This window comes from Loxodonta africana, chromosome 2 (assembly GCF_030014295.1).
Source record: "Loxodonta africana isolate mLoxAfr1 chromosome 2, mLoxAfr1.hap2, whole genome shotgun sequence".
NCBI lineage: Eukaryota > Metazoa > Chordata > Mammalia > Proboscidea > Elephantidae > Loxodonta > Loxodonta africana.
Window position 1 is genome coordinate 214,894,698 of NC_087343.1, and position 20,389 is coordinate 214,915,086.

General features: G+C 44.5%; 1 protein-coding gene across 3 annotated transcripts in view; it reads left to right on the top strand.

Moving 5' to 3' along the window:
* The window catches only part of DOP1B (DOP1 leucine zipper like protein B), a 155,950-nt gene that overhangs the window by 34,463 nt on the left and 101,098 nt on the right, over positions 1-20,389 (top strand). For 2 of the 3 annotated variants that reach the window (XM_064279441.1, XM_064279440.1), the window contains exons 3-4: positions 14,941-15,122; positions 15,963-16,133. In XM_064279441.1, the coding sequence (XP_064135511.1) occupies positions 14,941-15,122; positions 15,963-16,133 (353 nt within the window). Of the gene's footprint in view, positions 1-14,940; positions 15,123-15,962; positions 16,134-20,389 lie in introns of those variants that run through there. The other variant, XM_023559085.2, reaches the window with a different exon arrangement.

A 20,389-nucleotide genomic window follows, 5' to 3' on the forward strand; every position in this document is an offset into this window, starting at 1 on the left:
GTTTGGCAGCATCCCTGGCTTCTGTGTGGTAGATGTCACTAAAAAAAAAAAAACAGTTTCTGCTGAGCCCTGACTCATGGTGGCCCCATGTGTGTCTGCATAGAACTGTGCTCTGCAGGGTTTTCAATGGCTGATGTTTCCGAAGTAGATTGCCAGGCCTTTCTTTTCAGGCACCTCTGGGTCAACCTGACCCACAAGCCTTTTGGTTAGCAGCCAAGCACATTGCACCCCCAGTCATGACAACCAGAAATGTGTTCTCACATTCCCCAGTGTCCCCAGGGTGGGGATGCAAAATCACCCCAGTTAAGAACGACTGCTCTGAACTTTTGTTTGGTGGGGTGATACATTTTCTTCATTTAAACCCGTATAGTTGGATATTCTATTCTTTACAGCCAAATGCATCATAACTAAGCCAAGATCCTGCACCACTCTTAACTCCTCAGGGCTCCTTTCCTCTGTAGGTTATGCAGGCACACTCACTGTTGACAGGTACTTGTTTGTCCGTAACAGATGCAGGTTGTCCTGTGCTGGCCCCACACCCTGGCCATCTGCATTGGAGTAGGGGTCAGCTGGCGTCAAGACTTATACAGAATAATAGCAGAGAATTTTCTGCCTCCCCAGCTGCAGAGGTTTCATTCTAAGTATAGAGCCTTGGTTGAGCTTTGAGGAGGTTGTGTTCTTCCAGGCCTCCGTCTCTTTGTTCTGGATGTTCCGGGAAAGCGTTTTATGGCTGCTGGCCATTTGGAGAGAAGAGCCAGCTTTGGAGTTGAGTGTGTCGGGAGACAGCCAGGCCTTCATGCCCACGCACACTCCCTGTGCACGTCATTAGCAGACCCCTTCCCAGCCAGCCACTGAGAGTGTGTTATTTTATTGCCACTGCTTCTAAGCAGAGAACTGGTTTCTGAGAGAGAAAGCGAAGGGAGACCTTAGAGGAAGAGAACACGAATCAGATCAGACTGAACAGGCAGTGCAGCCGTGGCAAGCTCTGTTCTCTGCCCCCTACTTGAGATTCTGAATTACCTCCCTTGGTGTTGTTGCCACATGTGCTAGCCAGGTCCACGGTCCTGTTGACCCAGCAAATGGCCTGAGTGCGTTCTGGATACAGTAGGATCTTATGGGCTAGCAGGACCCCAGTCATTTTCTGGGGAGACATGTCCTGAGCTCTGAGAGCCTGTCTGAACCCGGTCCACTTCAGCCTTGAGGATGGGAAGGCTATTCCAGAGATCCCAAAAAGGGCGCTCTGTGGAGAAGAAAGAACATTTGTTGTTACTTGCCATCGAGTCATCTCCAACTCATGGTGACCCCACGTACAAGAGAATGAAATGTTGCCTGGTCCTGAACCATCTTCACAAAAATTGGTATGCTTGAGTCTGTTCTTGCGACCACTGTGTATTTTGAGTGTCTGCCAACCTAGGGGGCTCATCTTCCAGCACTATATTGGGCAATATTCTGTTGTGCTCCATAGGGTTTTCCTTGGCTGATTTTCAGGAGTAGATCCCCAGGCCTTTCTTCCTAGTCTGTCTTAGTCTGGAAGCTCCACTGAAACCTGTCCACCATGGGTGACCCTGCTGGTATTTGAAATACCAGTAACATAGCTTCCAGCATCACGACAACACGCAAGCCACCACAGTACAGCAAACTGACAGGTGGGTCTCACTTAAATATGCCAGTTTATTCTCCTGGGTGTGATTTTTGAAGATTATTGAGTTCTACCAGTGGCACTTTTGGGACTAAAGTCTGTTTGGAATCTGCAGTGAGGCTGTCCCCTCCTCTCTCATAGCTGCAAGTTTAACAAGTTGGCTCCCACATAGACTTGTTGTATATGCCATTTGTATGTAGATTAAACTATTTTTAAAAGGGAGGAAATTAACATATTTCCAGATACTGCATAATTTAGTTGTTTTTTTTTTTAATTTTATTGTGGTGAAATATATAACCAGATTTGCCATTTTTATGTGTACAACTCAGTGACATTATGTTCACCATGTTATACAACCATCAACATCCATTTCCAAAAATTTTTTATCACCCTTAGCAGAAACTCAGTGCCCCTTAAGAGTACCTTCCTATATCCCCCTCTCGCTGGCTCCTGGTACCCACTAATAAACTTTTATCTCTATGCATTTTCCTGTTCTAGGTATTTCATATAAGTGGAATCAGAATATTATCCTTTTGTGTCAGACTTATTTCACTCAGCATAATGTTTTCAGGGTTCATCCATGTGGTAGCACGCATCGGTTTCATTTCTCTTTATGGCTGAGTAATATTCCGTTGTGTGGATGGACCGCATTTTGTGTACCCATTCATCATCATTTAGTATTTTGAATGACACGAGTACTTTTATTACATCTTCTGGTTTGTGGTTATAAATTCTTAAATATGTCAGCGCTCTTATGTATGACATACGTTTCAGGGTTTAAAATATGCTGTGAAGTGTGTCTTTTTCCCACTTTTCTTTTCCAAAAGAAAATCCTTTTCTTTTCCTGTGATTTACTGTAGAACTCAGCCCCCCTCCCCTGCCGTTTTATTCATTATTTCTGAGCCTGTCAGCCTTTGTTGTTAGTTGCCATCAAGTTGGCTCTGACTCACGGCAATCGCATGCACGATGGAACGAAACACTGCCTGGTCGCACACCATCTTCACGGTCATTGGTATGCTCCAGTCCATTGTTGCGGCCACTGTGTGTTTTGAGTGTCTTCCAACTGAGGGGGCTCACCTTACAGTGCTATATTGGACAATATTTTGTTTCGATCCATAGGGTCTTTTTAATCCAGTTTTTTTTTTAATTTTACTTGTAGCTCTGAGGCACAGAAGGTAAGTCTGTGGCTTCTTTTAGCTCCACATTCAAAAATCCTGAAGAAAGACTCAGTCCAGGTCCTGTCACGTACCCACTACTGTCCTGTCACTATGGAGTCTGAGCTGGGAAACGTCATCCTCATGGCATCAGTAAGGAAGGCAGACTGCCCCAGCGGTGAGAGCAGTGGTGGCTCAGTGGTAGAATTGCCCCCATCCATACAAGAGACCTGGGTTCCATTCCCACCAGTGCACCATCCTTCAGTGGAGGCTTGCATGTTGCTGTGGTGCTGAACAGGTTTCAGCATAGCTTCCAGCCTAAGACAGACTAGGAAGAAAGGCCTGGCAATCTACTTCCAAAAATCAGCCAATGAAAACCCTAAGGATCACAATGGTCCAGTCTGTAACCAGTCACAGGGATGGCGTAGGACTGGGTGGCATTTACTCTATTAGGTCAGGGGCAGGACTTTGAACCGGTTCATTTCAGTTTGAACCCCTGCTTAAATTTTGCATTTCCACTCCAGATATACTGAATCAGGATCTATATTTTAACAAGATCCCCAGGTGATTCTTACGTATAATAAGTTTTGAGAACCAGTGCTCTACTAGTGGCTCTCAGAATTGGTCCCTAACCAGCAGCATTAGCATCGTCTGGGAACTTGTTAGAAACACAAATTTTCAGCAGGGGCTTGAACTAGAATGAGTTTGAAGCTGTCACCATGAGCCCGGGGACCTACTCAAGGGCAGCTAACAACAACAGCTCCTGCAAACTAGGAACACCTGGCAGACGCCCATGTCCATTGCAGGCCCTAACAGAGGGGATTATAAGATAACAGGAGCCCTGCCATGGGGTAGATGGGGGGGATGTACGGGTGTCAGAGAAGGCTGAGGAAGTACGATGTGGTCAAAAAGGAATGTGGAAAATAGGTGTTCATAGTGAGATTGAGTGGCTTGTATAATCTAAATGCTGTAATAAATTCAGAAGGGAAGACTCAAGTACAGTGTTTGCATGTGTGTGCTGTAGCTTGCCTGCAGTGAGGTAGTGTTGTATTTTAAGGAGCAGCTTTGTAATCTAGCATGAAGATTCCCAAGTCTTACTAACCAAGAGATGGACAGCACCCTGTGCAGTTGATGGGCCCTGGGCTCATGTCAGTGTGTATGTGTCTGCACATGTGTGTGCATGCATGTGGATGTGTGGGTGGGTATACATTCAGTGTTAACCCTAATCCATTTGGGAAGTGGAAATGAATACCCTGTATATTTCAACTCCTTTTTGAGTTTCACCCTTATGACCAGGTGGGTTAGGTGTGAGAAGACAACCCTCCAAGTGGTCAGGTAACTTGTGAAGGGCTGGGCAGCTTTAAGTTGGAGCCCGGACTCAGACCCTTGTTCGGCCTGTTCAGAGCCTGTGTTCATCATGTTGTACTTCCCCTTAACTTTCCAAGCGCCTCCTTACGGGTTAGACGGGCCAAGCTTCCCTCCACAGCAGAACTAATTCTGAATAAGCCAGTAAAAGTGAGTCCTGAAACTGCCCAGCTGAGGCCCGGGCCCTGGGCTTCAGCAGTGGCATTGTGGCCACAGACCATCAGTGAGCACCTGCTGCGGGCCGGGCACCCCACTACGCCTGCCTTGGAGGCCTGGCCTACAGTAGCTTGCTGCCTTCCCCTTTCTGACACTCTATTTAGAAATTTAGAATAGTTTTTGTGTAGGTGGCCCTGAGTTTATGTTAATGGTGATGGAATAAATTGGAAAAAGGTGGTGAGAATGGTTGCATAGCATGAAAGAATGTAATCAGTGTCACTGAATTATACATATAGAAATTGCTGAATTGGCAAATGTTTTGTTGTGTATATTTTCACCACAAAAAAAAAGTATAGTAGTATTTATACTCAACCTTTAGTTGTGTTTCTACCCAAGTATTGCGGATAAAATTGTTTCCCACAAAAAGATACATTGAAGTCCTAACCCTGGCTACCTCTGAGCAAGACCTAGTTTGGAAATAGCATCTTTGAAGATGTTATCAGTAAAGTTAACATGAGGTCACACCAGAGTAGGGTCCTAATCCTATCCGAATGGTGTCCTTATAAGAGAGGAGAAGAGACAGAGAGGGAAGACGGCCTTGTGAACACAGAAGCAGAGATTGGATTAGTGCATCCACAAGCCAAGGAATGACTGGGACCACCAGCAGCTGGAGGAGACAAGGAAGGATTTCTCCCTCCAAGCCTTCAGAGTGAACATGGCCCTGCTGACACCTGCATTTTAACTTATAGCCCCCAGAGCTATTAAAGAATTAGTGTCTGAAGTCTTAAGCCACCTAGTTGGTGGTATTTGTTTCGGCAGCCCTGGGAAACTCAGACACCAAGCATGTGGTATTTGCTCAGAAGTTAATAATTAGCTACAAAAACTGAAGAGCGTAAAGCTGATCCAAAGAAATAAGATAGTTTACCTAAAACCACACCTCACTGCATCTTCACTCCTTGCCATGTGCTGTTTTTTCTAATGTGTCTCTTTAACGAATATGGAAGGTTGCTTTAGGCAGGGCCTCCTGTTGTTTGCCGGTAGCTTTACTGAGAGCTGAAAGCATGGTAGATGGATGTTGTAACCCAGGTCGAGAGTTGATTAATTTGGTGTTTTGCCCTGTGGGTGAGTGTTAGGGCCATCTGATTGATCTGAGTGCGATACAGAGATATTTCAGTTGGTGACCTTTTCAAGAAGGAAGCTCCTTTGTTTACAAAGTTCTAACAGTGGTGACATTGATTAAACAAAAGCTGCCATCATGGGCTACCTCTGAAACTCCAGCCCTCTGACATGACTTCCAAAAACCTTGATAACGTGTCTGTTATTCCAGGTTCCCCTCTTGCCATTCCTCACCTCCCTCCCCCGCACTTTCACAAGCTCACATGGTGACCAGCCACTTACCTTTCAGGTGAGGAGTGACGCTGTCCTCTGCTGCTGCTTGGCCTATTTTAGTGCCAGTTTGCTGTTGCGTAGTGTGCGTTGTATGTTTATCCTGTCTGCAGGGCAAGTAGTTTAATGGGAGTTCACACTTGTGCCACCTGGGCAGTCTTACTCACTGTGCCATTTTACAGCTCCATTTTTTTTTGTCATGAAGCGAACAGCTTTATAAAGATGGCGAGGCTTCCAGAAGGAAGACCTGTCAGTATTTTACTCGAATAAGTGCAGCTCCTCATTGGCTTGATGAGGCACTTTGAAGTTGGCTTGCTTAGGTTTTTTATAGACAAGCGTCTGGCATTCTGGAGTCGGTGCTATTACTCTGTGTGAGAGCGCCCGTGGGCTACCTCGTCTAGAAACTTTTTTAAAGGAAACAGATTTAAGAAAAATGTCTACAGGCTAAATAAAGCATTCATTTCTTTATTGAACATAAAACCCATTGCCACAGAGTCCCTTCCAACTTACGGTGACCCCATGTGTGTCAGAGTAGAACTGTGCTCCATAGGATTTTCAATGGCTAATTTTTTTTTTTTTAAGTAGATTGTCAGGTCTTTCTTCCACTGTGCTGTTGTGTGGATTTGAACTGCCATCTTTTCAGTTAGTAGCCAAGTACCAACAATTTGTACCATTTAGAGACTTTTTTTTTTAAAATATACTTTTATTTTGTTCTTGTTGTTGAGAATATACACAGCAAAACACACACCAGTTCAACAGTTTCTTCATGTACAAATCAGTGACATTGATTACATTCTTTGGGCTGTGTAACCATTTTCACCCTCCTTCCCTGAGCTGTTCCTCACCATTAACACAACTTCACTGCCCCCTAAGATTCCAATCTAATCTTTCAAGTTGCCATTGTCATTTGGTCCCATGTAGATAGTTCTTAAAAGAGCATAATACTCAAGGCAGACGGTTTTTTACTAGTTAAGCTAAACATCCGAGGAACTTTTATTGAGCGTAAGAGTTCCGTGTTTTTAGATTACCTTTGGCTGAGCCTTTTATTTATTTATTTTATTGTGTTTCCAACTTAGAAACATTCTAAATCAGGCTGAGAGTCCTGGCCAATATCATACTGTCAGATTGTGTAATGTCAAAGAAAAACATAGATGTTTCCTTGGGTGTAAAAGTAACAAAGGGAGAAACTTCTTGGTCTCTATTAAGGAAGCTTGGATATGGTTCAAACTTTTTTTTTTTAATAAAAACATATTTTATACTTTATTATTTTGTTTTAATGTCAACCTGCAGGCCTACGAATGCAATGATGTTAAAAAGACTATAATTAAATCTTAATTATACCTCAAGGAATGCTTTTAAAATATTTTAGTTCCCGAGTGAAATAAATAAGGATGTTTAATTTCCTGTTTAATCATAGTTTTTTCTTTCTGTTTAGCAATTTTAAAAGGCGGTTTTAAGAAACATGGCCATTTTTTTGCTCCCCACTTCATCTCTTTCTCTGTGATATTTATTCTATAGTTGTAGAAGGACTTTTCTCTTCTTTTTTTTTTAAGTATGTATGGTGTAATTCAGAGTTTAAACTGTGTATCTTAAGCTTTCTAGCTAGCCAGACAAGGAACCTGCCCTGGAAATGTTCACTGAGCCTGTCTCACTGGAGAAGTGTCTTGCTGTTGCGTAATGACGCTTTTAACCACCTCCAGGGAAAGAGTCCCATCGCATGGAGATTAGTAAAACACTCCATAGTTTGCAGGTGCTGGGGTCACCAAGAAAGATATGACTCCTACAGGCACTGGGTAGAACAACACTCTACTCACAAAGAGAAGAGACAGCAAGGTCACATTTGATATTGGCCATCAGTCCCTCTTGGCCAGCGGGTCTTGCTCCACAGCTAACGCAAGGAAATGGTGGCACACACCCCTCTTGTGCTGCAGGAGAAAGACCCCATTCCCTCTCTGGGGTGGCCGGGACTGTATAATGCACACACCTTGCCCTGCAGTTCTTTAGAGTGTTGACATGTGCTCAGGGTGGAAGGGGAGGGATGTGCTAACAGACTACTGTCTACCATGGGTGTGTTTTGGGTCATGACACCTAAGAAAGGGAGTCAGCTCACAGTCATATCCCATCCAAGAAATCAGGCCAACATACCTGGTCCTATGCCCAAGGTTCATTCGTGGGTCACCGGGAAAGGTGGCAGACTGCACTCAGACTGCCCCCTTCCACACCTGTCAAAGCACATCACCCAGAGGGGCTGTCGGTGGAGAAGACACATGCAGATAAGGGTGGCACTCCCTAGTTGATACAGTGATTCCAGTCTTGGAAGCTCTTTTACAGCTGGGAGAGGGGTGAGAATGAGGGAAGAGTTTTGGGAAAAGAGAGAGGAGTGCTTGACTTGGAGCCCATTTAGCTCTAAGAAGAAAAGCTCACTGGAGAGCAGAGCAGGAGTTTTTGGCTCATACTCAAGCATTTGAATCAGGAAGGCAGTTTGACGGTTGGCCTTGTCAGCTAGGGGCTTCCTTCTTGGCATCAGAACTTCCTCTTGGAGATTTTCAGCCAAGTTTAGTTTGTTCCTAGTTTGTCTGATGGGTGAAGTTTGTTTGTTGGGTGAAGGCTGAAGGAGACGGTAACAAAACAAAAGAAGAACCACCAGAACTTTATAAAACAGAGTTTACCAACTTACTGGGCAGGAAACCCACATGCGCACACTGAAAGGGAAATCAGGAGTTTTCAAAGAACTAGGAGGCGGGAGATAGTTCGAGGTGGTTAGTTTGCTAATTTAACCAACCAGCCGCTGTCGAGTCAATTCCAACACTTGGTACCCTATGTGTGTCAGAATAGAACTGTGCTCCATAGGGTTTTCAGTGGCTGGTTTTTCACCAGGCCTTTCTTCTGAAGTGCCCCTGGGCATACTCGAACCTGCAACCTTTCATTTAGTGCCAAACACATTAATGTTTGCACCACCCAGGGTATCTATTCTGCTAATTAAGGATTGAAAACTCACACGGGGGAGAGGATGGATTGAGTCCATATGCCTCTCTGGGAATTGTTAAAATATGTCCCATTGTTCAGGGTCAGGAGAGTCTTCTGTTGAGTCTAGGCAGGGTCTCTGTGCAGGGGTCCCTAGAGAGCTTATGGTTGTTACCACCTGTCATGGATTGAATTGTGCCACCCAAAAATATGTGTCAACTTGTCTAGGCCATGATTCCCAGTATTGTGTGATTGTCCACCATTTTGTCATCTGATTTTCCTGTGTGTTGTAAATCCTATCTCTATGATGTTAATGAGGCAGGATTAGAGGCAGCTGTGTTAACGAAGCAGGACTCAATCTACAAGATTAGGTTGTACCTTGAGTCATTCTCTTTTGAGATATAAAAGGAAGAAATGAGCAGACAGATGGGGAGACCTCATACTGTCAAGTAAGAAGTGCAGGAACAGAGCATGTCCTTTGGACTCAGAGTCCCTGGGCTGAGAAACTCCTAGACCAGGGGATGATTGATGACAAGGACCTTCCGCCAGAATCAACAGAGAGAGAAAGTCTTCGCCTGGAGCTGCTGCCCCGAATTTGGACTTCTAGCCTCCTAGACTGTGAGAGAACAAATTTCTGTTCGTTAACCCCGTCCACCTGTGGTATTTCTGTTATAGCAGCACTAACCCTAAGCTCATGTGCATCATCCTGACACTTTTAACCTCCTCAGTTTTGAAGCATGTGGTAAGTGCCAGGCTTTGTGCCAGGTGTGTTAACACACACTGTGACACAGGTGCTGCTCATTGTTCAGTGATGAAGGTGCTGCTCAGTGGTTGAATACCTTAGCAGCTCCAAGAGATGGTCTAGCAAGTCCTGGGGACAGTTCCTGAGCTATGGGTTTGATTAGCTTTGCTCACAGCCTCTGAACCTGCACACTTTGTTTGTGCTGCGTATCTGCCGCTCAAGGTGTGAAAGCACCAAGTGGCAGCTGTGTGTCCTCCTGAGGGAGTGTGTGCTCCTTCCACTTCTCCATTCACTCCACCAGTGTTATTCTAGAATACTCGGTGTCTTAGTTACCTAGTATTGCTGTAACACAGATACCACAAGCGGGTGGCTTTAAAGAACAAAAATGTATTTGCTCACAGTTCTGGAGGTGAGAAGTCCTAGTCAGGGTCTCGGCGATACCTGCTTCTTCCTTGTAGGTAACCCAAAGGTTGGAAATTGGAATCCGCCCAGAGGCACCTCAGAGGAAAGGCCTGGTGATCTACTTCTGAAAATCAGCCATTGAGTGCAGTTCTACTCTTGACACGCATGGGTCTCCATGAGTCAGAGAGGACTCCACGGTAACCGGGTTAGGTAGTCCCCGGGCCCTTGGGTCCTTGGAGATCCTTACATGGTATGTCTTCCCTGTTTTGGGGTGCCTCTGTGCCTAATCTGCTCTTTTTATACATACACAGGTATGGGGTTAGGATTCCAACACATTTTTGGGGGACACAGTTCAATCCATAACACTTGATATGGCTCAGGCCTCATCCCATAGGCTGGTGCATAGAGATGGTAGAACTAAGCAACGTGTTGCTGTGAATTTTCCCGTGGCCATTGAGATGAGCTGCAGTGATTAAGCCTCATGAAGATAAAGGTGAACGGGTTCCAAAAGCTCAGCCTTTCCTGGTAGAAGGAGACGACCCCTCCAGGTCTTCATCAAGAAGACACTGTATAATGTAGAAAACAATCCCATGTAACTGCTTATATTCTGGTGTTTATTCCCCACCAGACGGTAAGGCAGGAACTGTTGAGTATTTATGCCCGCCGTATGGTCATGTGCCTGTCAGCGAATACTGAGTTGACTGAATATCCAATGGTGAATAATCAATGACCTCAGCAATCTTACACAGAGTCTGGCAACCAATTGCATAGAACCATTTCTGTGTGCTATAATTAAATTTTGGGGAGTAATACATGGGAACAGAATTCACAGATATAACAGCTGTTCAGTGAAAAATGTCACCTTCTTGACCTTTTCCCCGGGGTCTTAGTTCCCCTCCTGAGAAGCTACCATTTTTAGGCTTCTTATACAGCCTTCCAGGAAGTCTATAATTAACCAACCAGTTGCTTATCAAGTAGACTCTGACTCACTGTGACCTCGTGTGTGTCTGAGTAGAACTGTGCTCCACAGGGTTTTCAGTGGCTGATTTTTTAAAAGTAAATTGCCAGAACTTTCTTCCGACACACCTCTGGGCAGGCTTGAACTGCCAGTCTTTTGGTTAGCAGCCGAATGAGTTAACCATTTGGATCTCACAGGCATTCCTTTAAAGATACAGTTTTATTGAATTTGAGGGCTTATTTACACTATAGGCTTTCATGAAAAAATATTTTCCTTCTTTTGATTGCAGTTAACTACAAACTCAGTGTTTTAGAGGTGTCATCATTTTCTTTGTTTGTAAAAATAAAGTTGTCATGGCCCTAAGGGGCAGCATTCTTTTTTTTTTCCTGTGGGAATGCCACCGCATCATTTTTACATTTAATTTTAATTTTTATAAAGTGGTGCATGTACATAGTTTTTAAAACAAGGCAGTTCTATAAAGTTTATAATGTAAAAAAAAAGTTTTACGCTCACTTGAGTCGTCTTTTTTTAAAAAAAAATTTACTGTGCATTACATGTAAGTTTACAGAGCAAATTAGTTTCCCACTCGGTAATTGTATAGAAAGTGTTCCGTGACATTGGTTTCATTCCTCACAGTGTATTGGCGGTCTCCCCATTTCCGTCCTAGGCTCCCCATTTCCTTTCGTCCTGATTTTCTATCCCTTCCTGCCGTCTCATCTTTGTTTTGGGCAGATGTTGCCCTTTTGATTTCACATAATGGATTGTTCTAAGGAGCCTGCTTCTCTTGGGAGTTATTGTTTATTTTATGGGCCTGTCTATGGTTTAGCTGAAAGGTGATCTCCAGGAATGGCCTCAGGTCCAGGTCAGAAGGGTGTCTTAGGGCCATAGTCTCAGGGGCTCCTCCAGTTTCTGTCTGACCAGTAAGTCTGGTCTTTTCTGTGAATTTGATTTTTTGTTCCACAGCTTTTTCCCACTTTGTCTGGGACTCTGTGTTGTGAGTCTAGTGAGAGCGGTTGGTAGTGGTAGCCAGGCACCATCTAGCTCTCCTGGTCTCAGGTTAGGTAGGCCGTGGTTCATGTGGTGGATTAGCCTTTTGGACTAATTACTCCCTTGAGTCTTTGGTTTTCTTCACTCTCCTTTGCTACGCATGGTGAGAAGGTGGCGTTCTTACACCTGAAGGGAGTGCAGCTGACATTTCAAATGCCTTGTGATAGACCCCCCCCAGTCTGCCTGTTTTATTTTAGGCTCTGTGCAGAGTGCTCAAAGTAACAAAGATGAATTGGGCTGACCCTGCCCTTAAGTTGGAGCCTCTGCGTGGTGCAAAAGTGTTCACCTAAGGATTGGAATTTCTAGTCCACTAGAGTGCCTTGGAAGAAAGCCCTGGCAATCTACCTTTGAAAATTCGGCCTTCGAAAACCCGGTGGAGCACAGTTCTACTCCGATACACATGGGGTCACTATGAATTGGAGTCAACTGGACAGCAGCTGGGTTTTGTCTGTGATTTTTTTTTTTCTTTTTTGGCCCTCAGAGTGCCTCCCATCTAAGTCAGACCCCTAAGCAGATAATCGTTAGGATGGTGTTGTACGTGCTTGATAGGGATGTGCTCATGGAACCCGGTGGAGGAGGGACCCTGCACTGAACCCCGTGTATGGAGAAGTCAGCAAGGGGGATGGAAAGGATGTCGGGGCGAAGGACAGAGTGGGGCAGGCTGCAAACATAGATGAGGTGGCTAAGCTGACTGGAGTCAGATGGTAGAGGCCTTTGAATGGCGGTTTAAGAAGTGTGGACTTCACACTTATACACTGCTGGTGGGAATGTAAAATGGTACAACCACTTTGGAAATCTATTCGGCACTTCCTTAAAAAGCTAGAAATAGAACTACCATACGATCTAGCAAGCCCATTCCTCAGAATATATCCTAGAGAAATAAGAGCCTTTACACGAACAGATATATGCACACCCATGTTTATTGCAGCACTATTTACAATAGCAAAAAGATGGAAGCAAACAAGGTGCCCATCAACAGATGAATGGATAAATAAATTATGGTATATTTACACAATGGAATACTATGCATTGATAAAGAACAGTGACGAATCTGTGAAACATTTCATAACATGGTGGAACCTGGAAGGCATTATGCTGAGTGAAATTAGTCGGTTGCAAAAGAACAAATATTGTATAAGACCACTATTATAAGAACTTGAGAAATAGTTAAAACTGAGAAGAAAACATTCTTTTGTGGTTACGAGAGGGGGAGGATGGGAGGGTGGGAGGGTGGGAGAGGGGTATTGACTAATTAGTTGGTAGATAAGAACTACTTTAGGTGAAGGGAAAGATAGCACACAATACAGGGGAGGTCAGCTCACATGGACTAAACCAAAAGCAAAGAAGTTTCCTGAATAAACTGAATGCTTCGAAGGCCAGTGTACCAGGGGCAGGGGTTTGGGGACCATGATTTCAGGGGACATCTAAGTCAATTGTCATAATAAAATCTATTAAGAAAACATTCTGCATCCCACTTTGAAGAGTGGCATCTGGGATCTTAAATGCTAGCAAGCAGCCTCTCAGATGCATCAATTGGTCTCAACCCACCTGGATCAAAGGAGAATGAAGAACACCAAAGACACAAGGTGATCATGAACCCAAGAGACAGAAAGGGCCACATGAACCAGAGACTACATCATCCTGAGACCAGAAGAACTAGATGGTGCCCGGCTACAACCGATGACTGCCCTGACAGGGAACACAACAGAGAACCCCTGAGGGAGAAGGAGAGCAGTGGGATGCAGATGCCAAATTCTCATAAGACCAGACTTAATGGTCTGACTGAGACTAGAAGGACCCGGGTGGTCATGGCCCCCAGATCTTCTGTTGGCCCAGGACAGGAACCATTCCCAAAGCCAACTCTTCAGACATGGATTGGACTGGACAGCGGGTTGGAGAGGGATGCTGTTGAGGAGTGAGCTTCTTGGATCAGGTGGACACTTGAGACTAGGTTGGCATCTCCTGCCTGGAGGGGGGATGAGAGGGTGGAAGGGGTTAGAAGGTGGCGAAATGGACACGAAAAGAGAGAGTGGAAGGAGAGAGCGGACTATCTCATATCTCATTAGGGGGAGAGTAATTGGGAGTATGTAGCAAGATGTATATAAGTTTATATGTGAGAGACTGACTTGATTTGTAAACTTTCACTTAAAGCACAATAAAAATTATAAAAAAAGAAAAAAAAGAAGTATGGACTTCACTGTGTGGGCTTTCAGTAAATATTTGTGCACATTAACGAGCTAGCTCTGTGGTTGGTTCCACAGTCACAACAGACACTTTGTATTATATGCTTAGGCCATTAGGAGCTGCCTAGCCCATGGTGCCCTCCCGTGAGGCCGCACAGAACTGCTCCGGCCTGCTCAAACTCCTGAACATCTTTCTTGGTACAGCAAACATGGCGATGCTTTCTCTCAGACAAGCCATGTGGCCTGCTGAAGGAAACCTGTCTGGAGAGAGCTGTTACTCTGTCCCCGCAGGGCTGTGGTGCATGGCCCCCAGCATGACCACCACGGGTACAGTAGCCAAAAGCCACTGCCAGTGTCTCCGAGCCCATCTCCTTTGGGACGAGCCCCCCTCGGGGCACCTGGCTGTGAAGCTGAGCTGAAAGAGGGTGGGACAGCCATTTCTCTTTCTGTCCCTGGGTAAGAGTCCAGGGCTGTAGGGGCCCCAAGCAGGGTCTTCTTTAGGGACAGGTGGTCACTTGTCCCTGGTACAGCCGGTGTATTGGTGGCTACCAGAGGTAGAGGTGCCTTCACCCAGGCACAGGTCCATTGTGCCTCCAAGAAGCCTGCCTCATGGTGACGGAGTTGCTTCAAAGGAAGATAATGTCTCCCTTGCTCTCTGTTTTGGTGTTGGCTTCATACCAGTGTGGCTGGCCGGAGGCCTCCCTGGGTGCTGGGGGTAATGGTGCATGTCCTGGGGCCCTCCCCATGACCCCCTGTGAATGTGACCTTGTTTGGGGACATGGGGTCCTTCTTTGAGGTCCTATGTCTTCCTGTCCTATTAAAAAATTAATATTTATTTAACCCACACCTGGGGCCTGTCTGTGGTCTTTCTGGCCTCATCAGAGTTACATCCAGCTTTAAGCTGCTGTCTTCTTTCTCATGTGTTGTTTCCTTTTGTCTCACAGGCTCTTCAGAGTAACCTGAAGTATTCATTGTTGCCAAGACGGCTCATTATCAGCAAACGATTAGCTCAGTGCTTGCACCCAGCTTTGCCCAGTGGTGTGCACTTAAAAGCCCTAGAAACCTATGAGATTATCTTCAAAATTGTTGGAACCAAATGGCTGGCCAAGGATTTGTTTCTGTACAGGTATGATTGCTTCTCTGCCTTGTTGCTTTTTATTGCTTAAGTAATATATCCGTATTCCATTTCACAAGATTAGAAAATGGCAAACAAGCAAAAGGTGGAGGAAAGGGCAAAAATAACCATAAAGCCAATACCAGGAGATAACCAAGGTTCACCTGGAACATATCCTTCCAGGCTTTTCTTTAAATATATTGTAAGTAGGAGCTTAACACACATACTGTTTAGTTACCTGCTCTTTACCTAACAGTGTGTTGTGACCATCTTATGTCATGCATCATTTTATGTCACCATTTTAAATGGCTGTCCATTTGCTTTTTAGAACTCCTTTAGCTGGCTTGTCATTTGGAACTTCTGATTCAGTGTAGGTCTTAGTTTCCGAGTGCTGCTATAACCAAATACTACAAAGTGACTGACTTTAATGAACAGAACTCTGTAGCCTCATGGCTCTGGAGGCTAGCAGTCCAATTCAGGGTATGGGCCGTGTCGATTCCCCCTGAGGCCTCTAAGAGAGGGGCTGCTCCATGCTCCCTCCCAGCTTCTAGTGACTGCCAGCAGTCCTTAGTGTCCTTTGCTGCTTGTAGACACATCTTGTGTGTCTCCGCTGTGTGTGACTCTGTCTCCATGTCTGTTCTCCCTTTATAAAACACCACTCCCCAGGAATTAGGATTAGGACCCACCCTACTCGGGTATGAGCTCATTTAAATTAACTGGTAGCATCGTCAAAGAAGGACCCCATGTCCCCAAACAAGGTCACATTCACAGGCACAGGGGTTAGGACTCCAGCACATCTGTCTGGGGATACAGTTCAGTCCATAACAGTGTGTTCTTCCCTCTCTCTCCAAGTTGTGGACTGTTTCCTCTCCTGGCAAACGCGGCGATGTCAGTGAGGCCGGTGCTCCTCGGCCTCTACGAGAAGTACTTTCTCCCGCTGCAGAAGCTGCTCCTGCCCAGCCTCCAGGCCTTCATCATCGGCCTACTGCCAGGCCTCGAGGAGGGATCCGAGATCTATGACAGGTGGGCATCTGTCTCACCCCTGCTCGTGCCCATGTACCCCATGAGGATGGGTGGGTGGGTGAGGCGTCATGTTTCTTATTCCAGTACCAGCTGACCCCAGCTCATGGCAACTCCATGTGTGTCAGAGCACAACTGTGCTCCATAAGGTTTTGTTTTCTTTTCTTTTTTCATTTAAACTTTATTTATTATTGTATTGAAAATATACATAGCAGAACACATACCAATCTAACAATTTCCACATGTACAATTCAGTGACATTGGTTACATCCTTCAAGTTGTGCCACCAATCTTGCTATCCTTTTTCAGATTATTCTGCCGCCATTAACACAAACTCAGTGTCCCCTAAAAAACTGTCCCTTCCTCTCTTCTTCCCACCCATGGTAAAACCATGGATAATTTTTGCTTTCTATATATATATATATTTGGAAACCCTGGTGGCGTAGTGGTTAAGTGCTATGGCTGCTAACCAAAGGATCAGCAGTTCAAATCCGCCAGGCACTCCTTGGAAACTCTGTGGGGCAGTTCTACTCTGTCTTATAGGGTCGCTATGAGTTGGAATCGACTCGACAGTACTGGGTTTGGTTTGGTTTATATATATTTTTACTTTATATAAGTGAGATCATACAGTACTTGTCCTTTTGTGACTGGCTTATTTCACTCAGCATAATGCTTTCAGGGTTTATCCATGTTGTGGCATGTATCAGAACTGAATCTCTCTTTATGGCTGAGTGATATTCTATTGTGTGTTTATACCACATTTTATTTATTCATCTATTGGTGGGTATTTCGGTAGTTTCCATCTTTTGGCTGTTTTGAAAAGTGCTGCAACAAACGTTGGTGTACATGCATAGGGTTTTCAGTGACTAATTTTTTAGAAGCAGATTACCAGAACTTTGTTCCAAGGCACCTCTGGGTGAACTTGACCACCCAGGGACTCTGTTACACCATAAGAAACTGGAAAAGAAGTGCACAGAGAGGAGGCAGAGCCAACAAGGCGCTATAGACAAAAGCACCACACCATGCCTCCACAGCAAAGACTTGAAAAACTCAGTAAAACAGACAAACGTTAATCCTGGAACCCAGAGCATCAAATGAAGAGATAAAGAACTCAGCCAAGCACTGAATGGAATAAGAAACTGACAGAGAGCAGAGAGCAAGGAGAGCTATGAGCGGAGGTCCCCTGTCAGCTAACGCAGCCCAGATTCGCCGTCTTGGACTCTTGTCAGAGATCGGTGGACAGGGAGTACGGGAAAACAGCTTTGCAGAGCTCCCAACAGGAGACAGAGCAGCCGGTAACCAGAGATGCATGCTTTTGCAGCCCTCATCCTTCTCCCCACTGCACGGCCTCTGCCGCTTCCTAGCTGGCTGCAGTCACTCAGCTGGCCGGCCGGGAAACGCTGACTCTGTGCCACTTGGATTCGCCCCGCCCACATCAGAGATCGGCAGACAGGGAGTATGGGAAACCAGCTTCACAGAGCTCCCAGGAGGAGACAGAGTACCTGGTACCCAGCGATACGCTTTCCTACCCCCACGCTTCTTCCCCAGGCTCAGCCTCCACTGCTTTCTGCCGGCTGCAGTTTCTTGGCTGGGAGGCACTGGCTCCAGCTCTGTGCTGCTTGGATTCTCCCCACCCACGCTGGCCAGCTCCCTCAGTGCCATTTCTTTGTTGTTGGTGTTTCTTTCTTCTGCTTCTTTTGGTTTCTTCCCTCTTCTCACCTCCTTCCCCTTTTTCCCCTCAAATACTGGCTCTGTGTGCCATCTTTGCTTCTTCTCGAAAGGCTGTGAAGGGCTGTTGGCTGGGGAACTGCTTCCGTGTTCCACAGTGCCATGCAGGTCGGATCCCCGGGGGCCTTTTTCTTTTGTTCTGTTCTGTTTGTTTGTTTTTCTTTTCACGGCTTGGGAGCCCCTTCTAGCTGGGCTATACTGGGGGCCTTTTTCTTTTGTTCTGTTCTGTTTGTTTGTTTTTCTTTTCACGGCTTGGGAGCCCCTTCTAGCTGGGCTATACTGCATGGCTTCGGAGCCACTTCCCCAGTCACCACAGCCGGGCCATTGGGATCCCTGGCAGCATTTCCTTTTTTTTTTTTCTTTTTGTGTTTCTTCATTTCTCAGTTTCTCATCTCTCTTTCCAGTCTCATGAATACCTGGCACTGTGTGACATCTCTGCCAGGCTGTACTGCATGGCCTGGGAGCCACTTCCGGTCTGCACAGCCACACTGGTGGGATCTCTGGGGGCTTTTCTTTCCTTTTTTTGTCCTTTTCTGATTTTTATTTATTTTCTATTTTTCTTTTTGTTTTTCTCCATTTCTAGGTTTCTCATCTCCCCACTCCAATGGAAAGCTCCCTTAGCACTCTTTTTTTTTTTTTTTTTAGCACTCTTTTTTTTTGTTGTTGTTTGTTTTGTTTTATTTTGGCTCCTATTTCTCTCTCCTCTCTCTCTTCTTTCCCATACCCCTCTTAGCTGCACACATCACAGTCTCCCCCCTCCTTCCTGCCTACTTGCTGTGTGCTGAATATCACACCTCTGAGGAACATAGGCACGGCCTACCAGAACCTGACCTGCACTGACTCCCAGCCCACCCTGTCAGCCCTGCCACAAACAACCTATCCCAGTCCCTCCCTTTCACCTGGATCTTCCCATTGGACAAGGAGGTGAGAAGTATCACACTCACAGATAAGCAAACAAATAAAAAAAACGCACAGCCCACCTATTCAGTTATAACCAAACAAAACAAAAAAGCAGGATGAAACAAACAAATCTACAATGAATAAACAAAGATAATTATTGAATGTCCTGAAGACAGCAGACGCTATCAAAACATATTTAAAAAACAGGACAGGATGATTCCAGTAGGCATCCAAAATAAAACTCCAGATGGCTTACCAGTAGAAGAAAAGGCACTAGAACTACCTGGTAGGGAAATCAAATCTCTCATATTCAGAGCTATCCAAGGATTGAAACAAAAAGCAGAAAAAAATAAAAAATAGACAAATTCATGGAAAAGACAGACAAAAAAAAATGGAAGAATTCAGGAAAATAATACAGGAACAAAATGACAAAATAAATTCACAACAAGAAATCATACAAAAACAACAATTAGAAGTCTAAAAAATAAACAAGATTTCAGAAATGGACAGTGTCATAGAAGGGCTGAGGGGCAAGTTTGAAATGATGGAAGACAGGATCAGCAAAATTGAAGACAAGCACTTGGATATAACTTTAAGGAAAAATCAGAAAAAAGAATGAAGAAACCCTGAGAATTATGTGGGATACAATCAAAAGCAAAAATTTGCAAGTGATCGGAGTTCCAGAACAGGGGCAGAAAACAGAAAACGCAGAGAGGATCCTTGAAGAACTGCTGATAGAAACTTCCCTAATATTGTGAAAGATGAAAAGCTGATCATTCAAGAAGCTTAATGAACCCCATATAAAATAGATCCCAGAAAAAAATCACCAAGACTTATCATAATCATGCTCCCTAAAACCAAAGACAGAGAATGAATCCTGAGAGCAGCTCAAAAAAAAAACAAAAAGTCACATATAGAGGGGCAACAGTAAGACTAAGCTCTGATTATTCAGCAGAAACCAGGCAGGCAAGAAGACAGTGGGATGATGTGCATAAAACGTTGGGGAAAAAAAAATGCAAACGAAGAATAATATATCCTATAAAACTTGTTCAAATATGATGGTGAAATTAGGACTTTTCCAGATAAATGGAAATTAAGAGAATATTTAAAAACCAACCAAACTTACAAGAATTATTAAAGGGAGTCCTTCAGTTTGAGAACAAATAACATCAAACCGCAGCCTGAATCTAGGATGCAAGATTGTACTAGCCAGATACCAACCTAGGAAATGAACTCTCAAGGACTGTCCAAAACCAAAAGATTTACAACAGGGAACCAGAGAGGTTAATCTATAGATGACAACTACATCAGAACAATAAAAGAGAGAACAAATGGTGTAGGTATAGAACTTTCTAATGGAGAGGAAGGCAAGGCAAAAAAAAAAAAAAAAAGCCCATAGACTGGTTCAAACCTAGGAAGATAAGGATACATTTCAAGGTAACCACAAAGAAAGTTAACAAACCTACTTATCAAAATAAAGAAAAACATAAAGTCTCAATAAAAACAAAATCTACAAAAACAAAAGAAATGAAAAAGAAAAATCCACCATCAAAAGGAATTCAGCACAGGAGAGTAAGAGGAACAACAACAACAAAAAAAATCAGCACCACAAGAAAAAAGCACTACAAAAT